The 17,865-nt window shown below is 43.3% G+C and overlaps 1 protein-coding gene across 1 annotated transcript in view; it reads right to left on the minus strand.

Annotated features, from left to right (window-relative positions):
- LOC124554979 (molybdenum cofactor biosynthesis protein 1-like) overlaps nt 1-16,700 on the minus strand; it is an 81,843-nt gene extending 65,143 nt beyond the window's left edge. Inside the window, exon 1 of the mRNA XM_047128718.1 lies at nt 16,689-16,700. Coding sequence (XP_046984674.1) covers nt 16,689-16,700 — 12 coding nt within the window. The remainder of the gene's footprint in view (nt 1-16,688) is intronic.
- Nucleotides 16,701-17,865: the final 1,165 nt, after the last annotated feature.

A 17,865-nucleotide genomic window follows, 5' to 3' on the forward strand; every position in this document is an offset into this window, starting at 1 on the left:
TTTTGGTTATCCTGAAGAATGCGAATTCCATCGCAGCAGGCTTCAGTCCACCAAAGGATTGGGACACAGCATGGTAAAGAGGAAGTGTGAGGAATGGAATGTTCTGCGACGGTAAGGATAATGTTTGTAAGAAATTCCACCTGTGACAACTGTGGAAATCATGTTCGTTGAAGGTCGCCAGGGCGGGGTAAAGTCTCCAGTCAGCCTTAGTGTGCTGCCATTTCGATGTGCACGAAGGTGGGGTAGGAGTCAGCAAATGGATAGCACACAGGAAATGGTCGCTCGAGTAGGTGCCAGAAAGAACGGACCGTTCAAGATGATGTGCAGGACGGGCAGTGAAGAAGGAAAGGTCCAAATGGGAATAGGAGTGCGACGAGTCTGAAAGCAACATGGGTGCTTCTGTGTTAAAGATGAAAAGGTTAAGTTGATTAAGAATGGCAGCGAAGAGGGCACCTCTCGGATAGGTTCTGGAAGAGCCCCAAATGGGATGGTGTGCATTAAAGTCCCCAAGCAGCAGAAATCGGCAAGGAAGCTGTCCAATAAGCTGGAGGAAGTCGAACCTGGTGACATCAAATGATTGAGGGATGTAAATGGTAGAAAGGGAAAAGTTCAAGTGAGGAAGGAAAAGACAGACTGCAACAGCTTGATGACAGGTAGTCAGGGAGATGGATGGGTTGACTATGAACGTCATCCCATATGAGCAGCATGACTCCTTCATGAGACAGAATGCCAACCTCGAGCGGAAGGTCAAAACAGACCAGGAAGAAATACAAAAGCTCAAAGCAGTCGTGAGGATGCAATTTTGTTTCCTGAAGGCAGAGTACAAGTAGAAGCTGCGATTCTAAAAGCAGTCATAAATCCTCTTTGTTGGATCAAAGTCTGCAAAAGTTCCATTGGAGGACAGTCACGATGAGGACAATAGGAAGGGGTGTCACCTCGGCAGCTGCCAAGTGTCAGTCTGCGAAAACTCACTGCTACAGGGCACAGAGGCAAGAGGATCCTGCTCCATGAGGTCCTACAGAAGTGTCGGCTTTCTTCTGCTGTCGACATGAGGAATCCAGGGCATGTTGTCTGTAGTTCAACAATGCCTAGATGATCCTTACTGCAGTTCGATTGCATCTGCATTATTACACTTTGCCAAGAAGGGCTCTCAGCAAGGGTAATGTCCAGACATCGTGGAGTGAACCGTAGCAATGTTGTTCGGACATGGAAGAGATAGAGAGGGACAGGAACTATCAGTGACATACCTTGCTCAGGCCACCCGAGGGCTACTACTGCAGTGGGTGCCTGCTACCAACGGATTATGGCTCTGAGGAAGCCTGACAGCAATGCCAATGTGTCGAATAATGCTTTTCGTGCAGCCACCGGACGTCTTAGGCCTGTTGCTCTTCCATTCATTGAAACTACAAAATTCCTGAGGCTCCTGCTTTATACAAAACTATCTTGGTCCTCCGACTTCATGCTCCCTGCAGCTTTTTCGATGGGTGTGAACCCTTCACCATCTTGGCTTCATGCGGCAGCCCATCTTCACCTTGACCTTCAGGCTCGCCTTCAGTTTCACGACCTATGCATGGATTTTTGCAACAGTATCTTTGTGTACACTGAAGGCTCTTGGACTGACCATGGTGTCAGGTGTGCCTTCAACGTCAACCAACATTTTTTGGTACTGACTTCCGGCACATTGCTCAGTATTTACAGCAGAGCTCTTCACCCTGTATCAGATCATGGAGTACATCTGGTGACATACTCTTTTCAACTGTGTCACTGCTCAGACTCTCTCAGCACCCTTCAAAGCCTCTGTGCACTGTAGACTGTCCATCCCTTAGTGCACCAGTTCCAGGAAAGCTTCCACTTGCTCACTTTTTATGGAGCCACTGTGATGTTTACGTCGGTTCCAGGTCATATCGGTCCAAGAGGTTGCTGACACTGCTGCCAAAGCTGCATTCCTCGTACTTCAGCCCAATAATTCTTGCATTCCCTCTGATGATCTCTTGTTGCTTTCTGTCAGGAGGTGGTGTCACTTTGGCATCGCCACTGGTCCTCCATTCATAGGAATAAGCTCTGGGTTATTAAGCCTCTTCCAGTGGCTTGGACAACCTCCTCTCAGTCGTCCTGCAGCGAGGAGGTCATTTTAACTAGGTCGCATATTGGGCACTGCCTTTTTAGCCATCACCATTTGTTAAGTGGTGCTCCCCCACTACTTTGTGTACATTGCACCCAACTTTTAACTGTCTGCTGTTTCCTGAGAGGGTGCCCTTTTTTTTACCGTTTACGTTCCCGTTTGGGTTTGCCATCTGAGTTATTGGCCGTTTTAGTGAACAATGCGTGGGCTGTCGACCGTGTTTTACTTCTTATCAGTTGTAGCAATATGGTGAAGGCCATTTAACTTTTAGTTCTGGGCCTCCATTTACCTATTGCGTACTTCATAGACCTTTCTCCACATCCCTGATTGTAGCTGTCCTCTCTCCTGTCATTAAACGTTGACATGTAATCATTTTTAACTCCTCTCCTCACCTTTGTGTTTCACAGTTTTGGCATGGACACATATGACCCTAGTTGTTTTTGCGCCCTAAAACAAAATGGGGGAGAAATACAAAGCCCTTACATTCTTTTGTCGACTTATGTCTTTACCTCCCCTTGAGACCTCAAAATTTGTCGGGGAAAAATTCTAAAATGTGTCTGTGGAATCAGAGATATCAGGGAATTTCACTTGGAGAAACTTGTGGCAACCCTGATGTTAGGTTTTTATATATGGAAATTATTTTTGCTTCTAGTATTGCAGTTCTGAATTGCTGAGTTCATCCTAAACTCACACGTGAGTGGTATCTGCATACCCAGGAACTTAGAACACGGGAGCCTAATTGCCTATTTATCCCTACTTTTGATATTCGTATCTGTAAGTCACTTTTATTTCTTTAGAACTGCACAATACAAGTTTTTAGGCATTAAGCTGGTACCTGTGGATCAGTACACGCCTGTTCTGTTATTCTCCTGGATGTTTCTGGTATGGATGAGTTTAGATCTTGCATCAATAAGTTTGTGGCACTGCAAAACATTAGAGTTTTTCCTAAGCCCTCCAGTGCCGGAAGTAAATCATTTTTGTGGACTTGGCAGCAAACACTGTGTGCCACACCATATTTTATGTTCTCCCTTTTTGAGTTTAATCTTATTCCTGTCTTATCATTTGTTAATGTGACCTTCCATTTTCTGTAGTTAAAGTACAACTCAATCCATGCAAGGGGAAGACTTTTAATGCCATACTATTTTAGCTTCCCCTCACAGAATTTTTTAATCTAAACAGTCAAAGGCTTTGGCAAGATTACAGAGGGGATAATTTCCACTATTTAATTCTACTGGAATTGAATTTGTGAGATATTATGTTGGATTCTCAGTATAGAAGCCTTTACAGAAGTCAAACTGTGTTGTTAAAAAGTTATTCTCTGAATGGTGGTTCACCATTCTAAGTGGATTTAGGTTGAAATACTATGCAGAGATGAAGAGGCTTACAAAGGCTGGAATAGGCTGGTGAGATGCACCAAACCAGTAGTTGGATGAAGACCACAACAGCAGACTTCAACTCAATTTATTGATGGAAATCCAGCTCTTGCCGAAATTAGCTTCTAGCTACCACTCCATCTCTCTTACCAGTGTGTTCGCAAGGTGATGGGACATATGATTCATGCCCGGATGATATGGTGGCTCGAGTCTCACAATTTTTGATGAATGCACAGTGTGGCTTTCAACACGGCATTCTGCAGTGGACCGTCTCATTATTTTGCCCACCAAAGTCATGAATGGATTTCTGCAGAAATCCCAGATTGTCGCCGTGTTTTTCGATTTGGTGAAGGCCTATGACACCTGCTAGAGAGCTAGTACCCTCCATACTCTTCACATGTGGGGCTTCCATGGCCACCTACCCTGTTTCCTTCAGACATTTTTAAAAGACTGAGTTTTCGAGGTGCATGAAGGGTCTGCCTTGTCGGACACCTTTATCCAGGAAAATGGTGTGTCTCAGGGTTCCATTCTGAGTGTCATTCTCTTTGCTATCGCCATTAACCCTATAATGGCCTGTCTCCCACTGGGCATCTCCGGCTCCCTTTTTTTTTGACGATTTTGCCTTCTATTGCAGTTCTCTATGAACCTGTCTCACTTAGTGGCACCTTCAGCAATGTCTTGATTGTCTTTACTCCTGGAGCATTAACAATGGCTTTCGCTTTTCCACTGACAAAACTGTCTGCATGAATCCCACGAACGCTGACAGCATTCCAGGAGGTGTTTTCCTATAGGATAACACTTGCTCACATACTGCTGTTGTAAGCCAACATGCTATAGTGTGTCAACATATTGCCTTGGCTTGCTCGATAACCAGCTCTACCTCCAATCGAGCACATATTGGACGTCATCTGATGACAGCTTCAACCCATCCACAAACATCATTAACTGTCCTTATATTGGCCAACCAAGTGCAACAGGCATAAAACTCCATCCCACAAACTGACACATGACAAGTGTACAACGGCGTACCAGCATTTGCATTTACATTTGCAGTGGCTTATCTCACACTCACATTGATCTCTGATCCTGCAACGTTAATCACTTTACATACGTTGACTCAACAAATATATTCTGTTGTGTGTAGACAAGACAGCCTAGACACAATGAGAGGAAGCCGAAAGGCATGCGCTACGCTCACGCAGATGGGCGTGAGGTCTGAAACAGGATACGTAACGAATGCTATACAGAAAAGTACGTAGCTTCTGTAATACTTAACTTTAATCCATCCTTTTGGTACATCTGGGGAATGTGGTGATACAAGTGAGACTCTTTAGATACATGCAATGTTACTAATGGCGCCTTGCAAGGTCGTAGCCATTGACTTAGCTGAAGGCTATTCTAACTATCGGCTCGACAAAGGAGCGAGGCTTCGTCAGTATAGTCGCTAGCTATGTCGTCCGTACAACTGGGGAGAGTGCTAGTCCGTATCTCGATACCTGCCTTGTGGTGGTGCTCGGTCTGCAATCCCTGACAGTGGCGACACGCGGGTCCGACATGTACTAATGGACCGCGGCCGATTTAAAGCTACCACCTAGCAAGTGTGGTGTCTGGCGGTGACACCACATTCCTCCCCCGCAAATCGGCGAACGGTCGTGTTACAAGGCTTCCGCCCGCCGTGGGGAGGACCCCATGTTGACGTATGCGATGAGGTGGGGAAACTAACAACAGGCGAGGCTGTGCCACCCGCACCCAGCCATTCGGTGCGAGGGGATCTAGGAAACGCCTGAAAACCTAGTCCAGGGTGCACGTCAACATGCGGTGTATGTGCCTGTAAAGAGACAGGAGGGGCCGAAGGGTCGACCGCGAAGACGCCATGTGGTCCGGAGCGGGCAAGAGTTCCATGGTGGAGGACAGCTGGTCACGGGAAGCGATCGGCGGCGCGTGACCCAGGGAGGCGCTTGGCGGCTGCAGCGAAGCGTCCACTGTGGGCGGCGCCGGCTGGAGGACAGGCGGCGGCGGCAGAGGCGGCAGCGGCGCGTCGCCATGGGGCAAAATGGAATTCATCGTCGGTAACACCTGGGGATGAGGCGAGCCAGTAGATGGGTCCCCAGGGCACTGACCGGACGGCACCGTCGCTGAAAGCAGATGGGGAGCGGCAGAACCCGTGCGACGACAGAGGCGCAGCTGATTGAGATGCCGACACACCTCACCAGAGGCCCCCAAAACCATATACATCGCGCGGCCGAGGCAGCGAAGAATGCGCCCTGCGAGCCAACGCCGTGAACCTCGATAGTTGCGATAAAATACAACGTCGCCTGGAGCAAAAGCAGAAGTCTGCCGCTGCACAGGAACCTGATGCGGCGGGTGCAGCAAAGACATCAAGGTTCGATGAGGACGACCGTGGAGCAACTCAGCCGGCGAGCGACCATCTCGGGGCTGAGAGCAATACGAAGACAAAAAGAGCAACAACGCGTCCTCCCGAGAATGCGACTCTTTCAACTTCAACATCTGTGACTTGAAAGTCCGGACCAATCGTTCAGCGTCACCGTTTGACTGAGGCGAAAACGGCGCGGATGTCAGATGTTGAATACCATTGGCCTGGCAGAATGACTGAAATTCTGCGGACATGAATTGTGGGCCATTGTCAGAAACAATAGTCTGCGGAAGACCTTCAATGCAAAAGATAGCAGACAACGCTTGGATGGTGGCAGTTGACGTCGTGGAAGACATCCGGACAACAAAAGGAAAATTACTGAAGGCATCTACCAGAATAAACCACCGAGCATTCCAGAATGGACCAGCAAAATCGATGTGCAAGCGTTGCCAAGGGGAAGTGGCTTTTGGCCATGCAAATATTTTCCGCGGCAGTGCTGATTGTTGTTCGGCACACGCCATGCAAGAAGAACACATATTCGTAATCGCAGCATCGATGCCGAACCAAGTACAGTGCTGACGAGCAAGTTGTTTCGTTCGCACTATACCCCAATGTCCTTGGTGAAGAAGCCGTAAAACAGAGGACTGTAACGAACGTGGGACCACGACTCTGGACTGATCATTATCAGAACGCAACAACAAAACACCACGTCGAACAAAAAGTCTCTCCTTGTGAGCAAAAAATCGGCGAACCAACGGATCCTCGATCCGAGACTTTGACAAAGGCCATTGCGTAGCAACAAAACGCAAAACGGTAGCAAGGACCGGGTCAGCAGCTGTGGCTGTAGCTACACGACGAAAATCAATCGGAAACGATTTGACCACGTCATCGGTTTCCGAATCAATGAGCATACAAGCAAGTTCGGAAGAGTCGAATGCTCTATCCTCAGCAACAGGCAAACGGGACAACGCATCGGCGTTTCCGTGCTTAGCAGTGGACCGATAAAAGATATCGTAGCGGTAATGCGAGAGGAAAATAGACCAGCGAATGAATTTCTGCGCTGTACACGGAGGTACAGGCTGGTTCACTGATAGGTCTTGATTTACTATAGACATGTTAAACAACTGAAATAAATCTAAACCAAACAAGTTCACTGCAGTAGAAGAACGAAGAACGTAAAATGACACAAGTTTTGTTTGTCCCTTGTATGTTGCAAGAAGGGTGCACTGTCCTAACACAGGGATATTCTGACCTGAATAACTATTTAACTTAACATTTGCGGCACGCAACAGAGGTTTGCCCAGTTGTTTGTACGTGTCATGATTGAGCAATGAAACTGCAGCTCCGGTATCAAGCTGGAATGGTATGACCTTGCCATTTAAGTCCAAATCTACAAAAAGTTTAGTGTCCTGGTGACGACAAGAGCGACTGTCTCATGCAATTTGAACTGACACTGGTACAGAAGCACTTGCGACTTGACGCGAGTTCCGGCAACGTCGACGCACAGCATTTGTGGGACGAACACAGTCACTATTAGAGACAGTGGCACTGGACGAAGTGGAATTAACTACATGAATGTCCATGGGCGAAGGTGCACGAGCCTGAGTATTCTTGGTTCGATTCCGGCGCGAAGCAAAGGGCTTGGAATGATTAAGAGTGTCTGATCTGAGCTTTTTCTGGCAAACACTTTGAACATGTCCTTTCTTATTACAGTAAAAACAAATAGCTTGGCGTGACGGGCAATTTTCACGCAAATGTCTAGTAGCACACCGCGGGCATGATTTCACTGCAGTTGTATGCTGTCACGGCACACCTGGTTTAGAGCGAGGCGGCAGCTGCGCGGACGCGTGCGAGGGCAGTTTACTGGGCCGTGCAGTGCGCCCGGCGGACGGGGTAAATACTTTTCGAAGTTGGACCTAGCAGATGCGTACTTGCAAATCCCAGTGGACGCCGAATCCCAGCGCGTCTTGGTGGTTAACACGCATCTTGGCTTGTACCGATTCAAAAGACTGCCATTCGGGTGTGCATCCGCCCCTGCATTGTTTCAGCAATATTTACAAACTGTTTGTGCGTCGGTGATGATGGTAAAGTGACGACCATACAAGAAATCATGGAACTTAGTAACACCAAACACGAGAGCCAAAGCTTCTTAATGTGGTATCACCGCCAGACACCACACTTGCTAGTCCCTAGCTACGTCGTCCGTACAACTGGGGCGAGTGCTAGTCCGCATCTCGAGACCTGCCTTGTGGTGGCGCTCGGTCTGCGATCCCTGACAGTGGCAACACGCGGGTCCGACATGTACTAATGGACCACGGCCGATTTAAAGCTACCACCTAGCAAGTGTGGTGTCTGGCGGTGACACCACATATTCCTGGTATTTCATTACTCTACATAAATTATTATTTGGTGTTGCAAATTTTTCCATCAGTGTACCTGGCCTTTCTTTAACCATCCCTGGTGCAATGCAGAATTCTCTTCCCAGTAGCGAGAAAATGCCGATATTCCAATTTTGAAATCAGATAAATTGCCTCTTCAAACGGACAGCTGTCGTCCAGATTGTTTACTCAGTGTCCTGCAAGTTACTTGAACATATGGTTAGTCGAAGGCTGTATTGTGTCCTTGAATCCCCGGATCTTTTGGCTTCGATCCAGGGTGCTTTTCGCCAAGGGCGCTCTAATGAAGATAATTTAGTCCACTTGAAGTGTGCTATCTGAACAGCTTTTGCTCAGCATCAGTTCCTTGTTGCAGTTTTCATTGATCTGCATATATATCTTATGATACAACATGGTGCCATAACATCCTTGCCACCTTAAAGGAGTGGGGCCTCCATGGCCCACTCCTGATTTTTATCCAGAACTTTCTTCCATGTCACACTTTTTGGGTACAGGTTGGTGCCTCCTGTAGCATCCCCCCCCCCCCCCCCCCCCCCTGCAGGAGAAGGGGCTTTCACAAGGTTCTGTTTTGAGTGTCACTCTCCTTTTTGTGGCTATCAATGATCTGGCGGCAGCTGCATGACATATGGTGTCCCCATCTTTTCTGTTCGTCCGCGACGGCTATTGCTGGAGGCAGAATGCAGCTAGCAATACACCAAGCACAATCCTGGGCTTTCACTCATAGCATCCATTTCTTGGCTGCCATGACCTACGTTATGCATTTCTGTCATTGTGTTTTTTAGGACCGGTCTTTGATGCCTAGTTGACATGGCTTCCCCGTCTTTGCCAACTAAAGCAGACATGTATGTCACACCTGAATGCTCTTCTATGCCTCAGCGACACCGACCACGGTGTGGTCCACTCTACTTTGATATGGCTGTATGCAGCGCTGGTGCAGTCACACCTAGATTACAGGAATCTCTCATATGACTTTTTATCAGCTTCGACATTACATCTGGATTTGATACACTATTGTGGGGCAAGACTGGTAACAGGTGACTTTGGACTAGGCAGCAGTTCCACTATTGTGGGTTCTGCACCATCAAAAATTGATGGCAGCTTGTCACCCATAGTACCCTAACTGTCATCTCCTCTTTCCAGATACGAGATCTACCTCCCAAAATGGCAGCACAGGTCTGTGTTTACGATCACCATGTTTGAGTCTTGGTCCAACACACAGTTTTAATCTGCCAGGAAGTTTCAAATCAGTGCACACTATGCTGCAGAGTGAAAATCTCACTCTAGAAAACGCTTTATCTGTAATTCTCTTTACATATTGGCTATTTTCTTCACATATGGGGGACATGGTCTCATCTGAAAAGTGAAAGCAAGCCTGTAAAAGAAAAGGGGGGGGGGGGCGGGCAGTTCTCAATTCTTGAGCAGTGACCCTATTGTTTTTTTTTTTTTTTTTTAACCTTTGCAATTTGGGTGAGTTTATGTTCAATCCTTGCACCCAATTTACTCTTTCATCTACCTACTTTTTTTCTCGCCAAGCAGAACGATATTTATGCCCAGTGCTATATACCTGTTTGTATCACTTACAATGCTGGTATTTATGAATTTTTTAGCATTTGACTCCGGAAAGACCATTCTTCTTTGTAGTGAGGTCTTGCCAACAGCAAATTTTCTGGATGGAAAGTCGCTCAATCTGCTCATATACTTTAAAATTTAAAAGTAAATCTAGCAATGCTAGAATGTCTACAAAATTCTGATATACCCACTTTCAAGTTGTTGTTTAAAGATTCGCGACTTTTAAAACTTACGTAGATTATCTTTTTGATGATAGAACTTTACATAAGAAGTTATTAAGAACATTGCGAATATCACATGATGAACAATTGAATGACTAAAGCAATGTTATCAACCCTCATTCATTGACACATGTAATAAATTCATCGAAACTGTGAAGTTCAGAGCTGTTGTAAAAATTTCTGAAATTAAAAGTATACATTGCCTAATGAATGTATTATTTTGGGGTGAAAGAACACAATAATTATTATTTTTGGAATGTAATAATTCACTATGGCTTCATTTTAATTCTAATAAGTTTCACACTGTAATGAAACATTGTCTAAATGCCTCATTCTCTCTCTCTCTCTCTCTCTCTCTCTCTCTCTTTCTCTCTCTCTCTCCCTCTCATTTGTTATAACTTACCGCTGTTATTTTGTATTTGTATTGCAGTCATTACATTAAAATTGGCTATATTGATTCTGCAATTTATACTATTATGTTATTGCTAAGAATTGATTTAAAGAATAAACGTATATATTTAATTGTAAGATATTGTAAATTTATACCACTGGGACTCTTTCAAAATATTTGATTGCGTAATACTGCCAATAAATACAATGACTTTCTTTCATCTGTTTATAATTGTAATAGATGTTGGACACTTTGACTCCAAGTATGTTATACAGAAACGCAGTGATTTTTTACAAAAGGCAAAACTAAGTGTTCGAAGAATTGTGGAGAGGAGGGTACGTGATGTATTTTAAGTAGGTTATAAAGAGTAACTATAACAACAAAAACAATAAATTACTGATAAATTTATTTAATTGAATAGATAAAAAATCTACTCACCAAGCGGCAGCAGAACATACACATAAAAGACAGTGGCTCTTCCAGACAGAAGCGTTGAAGGGGAAGGAAGAAGGGTAAAGGAAAAGGCCTGGAGAGTTCCATGAAAAGGTGTAGATTTTGGGAAAGTCACACAGAACTGCGGATCAGGCGAGAAATAGAAACGACACATGTCATATACCAGCTATTATGTAAACACTGTTCATCTTTCTACATCTGCATGACTACCACCAAATTATCAGTTAGGATAAATTGGCGTAGTCATAGTGTATATACTGGAAACTCACAATATCCTGTTGCAGAGCATGCTCTACAACATGGCATACATGACTTCGGCACTTGTTTCACCACACATGCCACCTGGATTCTTCCGCCAGACACCAGTTTCTCAGAACTCCGCAGGTGGGAACTAGCACTACAATGTGTCCTTGGTTCTCACCACCCACCTCGCCTCAATTTACGTTAATTTCTCCTGTCTCAGCTTTTCTTCACTGTAATTACTCTTTGCTTCACTCCGTTTTAGCTTTCTACATCTTTCATTGTCTTTTCCGTCTATTTTCACTGCCCCCTCCCACAGCTGTTGCATACAATACACTTAGCTTCTCACTCTTATTAAATCATGTACAGTTTTAGTAGTAATCTCTGTCTTGCATATTACCCTGTCTTCCACCTTTAAGCTCTCAGGTTTCCGAATCTTGCCCGATGCAGTCTCCAACAATTAGTCTTTCCTTCTCATCCTGTACGGTAAGTCACCCATGAGCCATGGTTCTGGGTAACTTTCCCAAAATCTAACCCTTTTCTTAGACCTCTCCAGTCCTTTTCCTTCACCCTTCTTGCTTCCCCTGCAACCATTCAGCCTGAAGAAGGAGTCACTGGTTCCAAACGCTTGCCTATCACAACAGTCTTTTATGTGTGTGTTCTGCCACTGCTTGGTGAGTAGACTTTTTATCTATCCAATTAAATAATTTTATAAAGAGTATCTGTGTGTGATGTTTCTATTGGTATACAACTTGTTATAAACAAAACTTATTTTTACCATTTAATATGTTTCCAGATATTTACCAGTGGTAAAGATGATATTGGGTTGATTGTACTTGGTTCTGACAAGACACAGAATCCACTTGATTACCCAAATGTGAGTGTGGAATTTCCTCTTGCACTGCCTACATGGCAGATGACATCCTTTGTGGAGAAATCTTAACATGAAAGTGAAATAAAAACAGAATGGATAGATGGTGTTGTTGTTGGCATGCAAGTCTTGAAAGATGAGCTAGAGTAAGTATTTAAAGCTGTCTGTTTCATGACATTCCTGGAACATGTTCCAGAATGTGTGTTACACAAATCACAGTGACATAGTTGTGACTCTATAAACTTGAATCAATATGTTTTTGTAATGAAAAAGAAACAGAAGGCACAATACCTGCGGAAATAGGAAATTTTTTTGTGTGATTTTACTGTATGATGTTTTTTACAGTTTTTCAGCTCAATAATTAAGGAGGTATTGATACAAGGCTTTGCCAAAAATCCATCTGTCACCTACAAATCCAGCCCAGTCACTGGCATTCCCTACCCCACAATATGACTGGGCCACAATGAAAGCAGCCACATCATTGTCAAATTCACTGAAACTACTGCATAGCAATTTGCTTGAGTATGGCTGCTGTTGTGGTCTTCAGTCTGGTTTAAGCACTGCATCAATACCTTCTCTTCATAGCACATGGAGGTCGTTATCTGCGACAGTTTTTACAAATGGCAACAGAACTTTTCCTCTAGTTGCTTGTTTCTCACTGAAAGATCCAAATATTTTAGAATGTAGTGCCCTATGTATATCTGTTAGAATAGCCACAAGGTCTGAAAGTTATTTTCAAATGATTGAGCTCTTCTACAGAGTATTGAAATTCACAGATTCTTCCAACCTGGTCCACCAAAGTCTTACATACTCCTCTTCCTCCATGGATTGTTTCCAGTATTTGGAGATGAAACATTAGGCAGCAAAACGTGCCTTATAACCAAAATCTAATGAACATATAATTAAATTAACCAAAGATGTAATGTTGCATTCTCAGGTAAGACTGATCTTGAATGCAAAGCCAAAGTGGAAATTAAATGTACGCTGCAACATTCATCTCAGTTTTTGTTATTGAAATTATTCACAGTGACATAGGGAGAACTGCGTTTATGTGTTTTATAGAGTCAGATACAAGCTGTGGCACAAGGTGCTATCCGTTATTCTCCTGACTATGATGTCCAGGAATGGTAGTCTTCCCTCTTCTTTGGTCTCCATTGTGAATTTGATTTTGTGGCGTGTGGAGTTCAGATGTACAAAGAAGTCAAGAAGTTTGTCTCTTCCATGAGGCCAGATGACAAGTGTGTTATCCACATAACAGAAGAAGAAGAAGAAGATGGATTTCCATTTGGATGACATCAGGGCCTCTTCTTCGAAGCGCACTGTAAACATATTCACAATCTCTGGTCAGAGTGGGCTGCCTATTGCGACACCATCTGTTTGCGGGAGGGAGGTGTGCCAAAAGTCAGTGAAGTGGGAAAGTTGACCAAGTAATATGCGTGATGTGTCATACCTCGACCGATATTGAGAACAGAATAAAAAATTCAGAGGCATTACTTTTCAGCACTCCCATGCATATTCTGTATGCAAGAAAAGCTTATGGAGCAGGTTTCTCATTCAGAACTTCTATTTCAGTGTTGGTTGTTCACACGATGACCGTGTTAAGCATAATGGAAGAAGGAGAAATGTTTATCAGCATTCCAGATTTGGCAGTTGCAGGCTCATGGTCTGCTGAGACTCTGGTTTATTGTTTCACTATATTGCTGCTTGCATTGCTCAGAATCTCAATTTGTGTAAACATAGAATTGGTAGGTTCAGGAGGGCCATGCTAAATGCCTTGCAGGGCCTCCGTAGTGCCATCCAACTAGCACCTGAGAGGGCAGACAAGTGTTCGCTCATGCGTACATGATCCTGCAGTGAAGTTGTGTACATTTAGTCAGGAAGTGGGCTTGTATACAGTGAGACAAGTATCCACACATACAATGTGATGGCATCTGGAGCAGCACAGACTGTCAAGCCATTAATGCAGCTCTAGAGAGAGTTGAACTGACAGCGGTGCAACTGACAACAATGCCAGACACAGGAATGGCACTGTGTCATTGTATCAGATGAGTCTCAGTTCTGCAACATCGTCACAATTGATGTACTTGTGTGTGGAGGCTCTGATGCTAACAGACCTGGCCAGATTGTACCTGTCATTCTCATGCGGGTCCAGCATGTGATGTGATGGTATGGGGTGCAACTGGATACATGTCACAACCTCTGGTTCACATAGCCAGTAATTTGGACAGCAGCCATTGCAATGTGTTTTGTTAAGGCCTATCGCTGTGCCCTATTTTCAAGGGGTCCGTGATGTTATCTTTTAACAAGATAATGCAAGACTACACATCACCTGAGCTGTACTGAGCTACCTCGATACAGAGAGTGTTCCACTGTTGCCGCATCCAGCATTTTCTTCAAATCTGTCACCTGTGGAGAACGTCTGTTCACAGGATGCCAAGAGATGGGTATGCCACCGGTCGCCAGCCACCAGTCGCCAGCCACTACAGTTGAAGAACTCTGACATATGACATACAGTTGAGTAGCATGAAATGATGTACCCATGGCTGTAATCCAACCTCGATTTGATATCCAGTGTGATGAGAACTGTTCTGCTGTTCCAGTTTCAATACTGAAATTCATATATTATTTTTATGCTGTCCTAACCAGACTGGACTGTGGTGTCATACAGCATAAAATATCTTACAACGTGTTGAATCAATGATGAGAAGTGTAGAACAGCCAGCAGGGGAAAGATGTTGGCAATGAGACAGCTTTTATGTAGAACAGCAGTACAGTGTTTCACAGTGCATAATGCTTCCGCAGATTGAGAACAAAATGTGTGGTTTGCTTTCATCCATTTTCACAAACATAGCCTTGAAAAATAATGTTGACATTACTGTGCATTTCACTCTGAGGCATATTGCACTCTGAGAATGTTCATCAAATTCAGTTACTTTGTATTATATTTCAGTAACAGTGACATAATAGCAAATTGGACTGTATGAGTTTTTACGGATTTTTTTCCAGACACACACTACCATTTCTTCAGATTTATTTAATTTGGGTATAAATCCTTTCCAGCATATATGCTGTACACAAAATGTTGAACATAAAATGTAGCTATCTGCTGATTTAACATCTTGCTGAGTATACCGGTACAATATTTTGTTGTAACAAATAGTTGAATGTATTTTACACACTTATAAACTTATTTATACAGTTATAGTAATTTATACCATTACATTTATGTTGTACCTTAATGTTCTGGAAGACGATATTATAAGGAACCTCATACTTTTCCTGGATGATAGAGTTGTCTATAATGAATTATTGCCTGAAAAAAATCTGCACAAATTTGAGTCAGACCATAACATTTCAATTTGGTCCAAAGATAGGCAACTGAGTTTAAGTTTTCAGAAATGTAAATTGGAGCACATCACAAAACAAAAAAAAAGACAGTATTGTATGACTACATTATCAAATAATCACAGTTTTAATTGGTCAACTAATACAAATATCTGGATGAAATGAAATGGTGACATAGACTCACTTGTAGGCAAAGCAGAATGCAGACTTCAATTCATTGGTAAGATACTGGAAAATGCAAAAAGTCTATAGAAGACATTGCTTACAAAATACTTGTGTGGCCCATTCTAGAATATTGCTTAAGTACGACCCATAACAAATAAGGCTAATGGCAGACATTGAATGTATACAAAATAGTGTAGCATGATTGATCATAGATTTATTTGATGCATGGGAGAGCATCAAGAAGCTACTAAAAATTGGAAATGCCAGACATGTGAAGATAGATGCCAAATATATGACAAAACCTAACTTATGAAATTTCAGGAACCTGTATTAAGTGAGGTATTTAGGGATTATACAATAACCGCGTATGTACCACTCCTATAGGGACCATGAAGGCAAGATTAATTACAGCATGCACAGAACCATTTAAAGAATCATTCTTCCCACACTCCACATGAGCATTGAATGGGGAAAAACCGTAATGTGTGGTACAACAATGTACTTTGTCGTACAACCCACAGTGGTTTATTCAGTGTGCATGGAGACATGGAATGAGTTGACAGTAGATGGGTAATGGTTCATATTGATTCCCATTTCCCTGTTGCAGTAGGTGATCTTATGCCTCTAATTATTTTTTCATTGCTATCTTAACTTGCATTCTTCACTTCAGTTTATTTACCCTTCATATCTCTTGGTATTAGGGCAAATGTACAGTTGACTTTTAAGGAATTTGTATTTTCAATTTATCAACTGGAGTTTTGTTTCATATGCAGCAGCAATGTTACAAATTATTTGTTTCAGTTTCTTTAGAATAATTTGCTGTTTCACAGGTGCCTTGAAGGAAATGAAAGATCTCAAAAGTGTCTTAATGACAACCAATGGCCTCATGTTGACAAGACAGCTGGTTGCCTTGCAGAGGGCAGGGCTTGACGGTCTGAACATCAGCTTAGACACCCTGCAGACCCGACGCTACAACCAGGTCATGAGGAGGAAAGGCTGGGAGCGTGTCATGGCTGGCATAGATCTAGCCTTGCAACTTGAATACGACCCTGTGAAGGTATTACTAGTGCAGCTGTCATCGCATGCAGACTTTCATAAGCAAAAGATATAAATCTGTTGTTAAGAATATCAACACAATAATCACCATTTTAAAGCAGTACGCCCTCACCCTCACCCCCATCCCTGCTCCCACCCTCACCCCTGTCTCCACACTGCAGCTGTAAGTGAAGGAAGGTATATTAAGACAGAAGAAGTAAATTTTAGCTGACGATGCTAACAGTTTCATAGTTTATACAACATAAAAAAGTATGCCTTGCAAGTTTACCAATTAAATATCTTATATTTTCCTCCCAGGAGACTCTTATGAGACTCAAGATCTTTACAGATTCTCTTTTTTTCTTTTGTGTCTTTAGTTTAAAATAAGTTTCCTCTATTGTGGTGTTGATTTGAAAAAAATACTCCATAGTTTGGAAAAATTATTCTTAATTCTGTAGTCACATTTTTGTTGTGTCTAAGTACTACTGGTTTCAGTAGCGAGTACCAGCATCAGTTCATCTTATTATCAAAAATTTCTTTGCAAAATAAAAGCTGACCACTGTGGCCGAGCGGTTCTAGGCACTTCAGTCCGGAACCGTGCTGCTGCTACGGTCGCGGGTTCGAATCCTAACTCAGGCAGGGATGTCCTTAGGTTAGTTAGGTTTAAGTAGTTCTACGTCTGGGGGACTGATGACCTCAGATGTTAAGTCCCATAGTGCTTAGAGCCATTTGAACCATTTTGCAAAATAAAAAGCTTCTGTACAACTGCAAACTAGACATACCATTTTCAGGGTGCAGTTCACATCTATTGAAAGCATAACAGTGATCTTTACTTTTAGTAGATAAGACACCTACTGGGGTAAGAGACTAGATGACTGCACACAAGAAGTTGTCATTTATTCCATATGTAGCTACCATGCAGACTCATATTTTGTATTAGTTTGTCCTTACTCTTCCAAAAGGTTAAACCTTGTCTCTGCAGCCACAGCTTCCTCTCTCCAGCAGTTGTCTTCATCTCCATGCGTGATGAAAATACCATTCATTGATCATATTGTTTAAGTAGGATGTTCTCAGTCATCCCCTTGTTTTCTTACCTACGATCTTGCCTTCAGAAATGTTTTTTAAAAGATTATCATCTCCAGTTAAGTGTCCAGTGTATTTTGCTTTGCCCTGGATTATAACTTTCAGTGGTTCTTTCTTCTCTCCTATTTTCTTTGATTTTTCTGTCAATGCAGCTAGTTCTTGTATTTCTCCTCCAGAACCACATTTCAGCAGGTTTGAGGCGAGCTTCCTTTGGCTTTTCTAATGTA

This window comes from Schistocerca americana, chromosome X, assembly GCF_021461395.2.
Source record: "Schistocerca americana isolate TAMUIC-IGC-003095 chromosome X, iqSchAmer2.1, whole genome shotgun sequence".
NCBI lineage: Eukaryota > Metazoa > Arthropoda > Insecta > Orthoptera > Acrididae > Schistocerca > Schistocerca americana.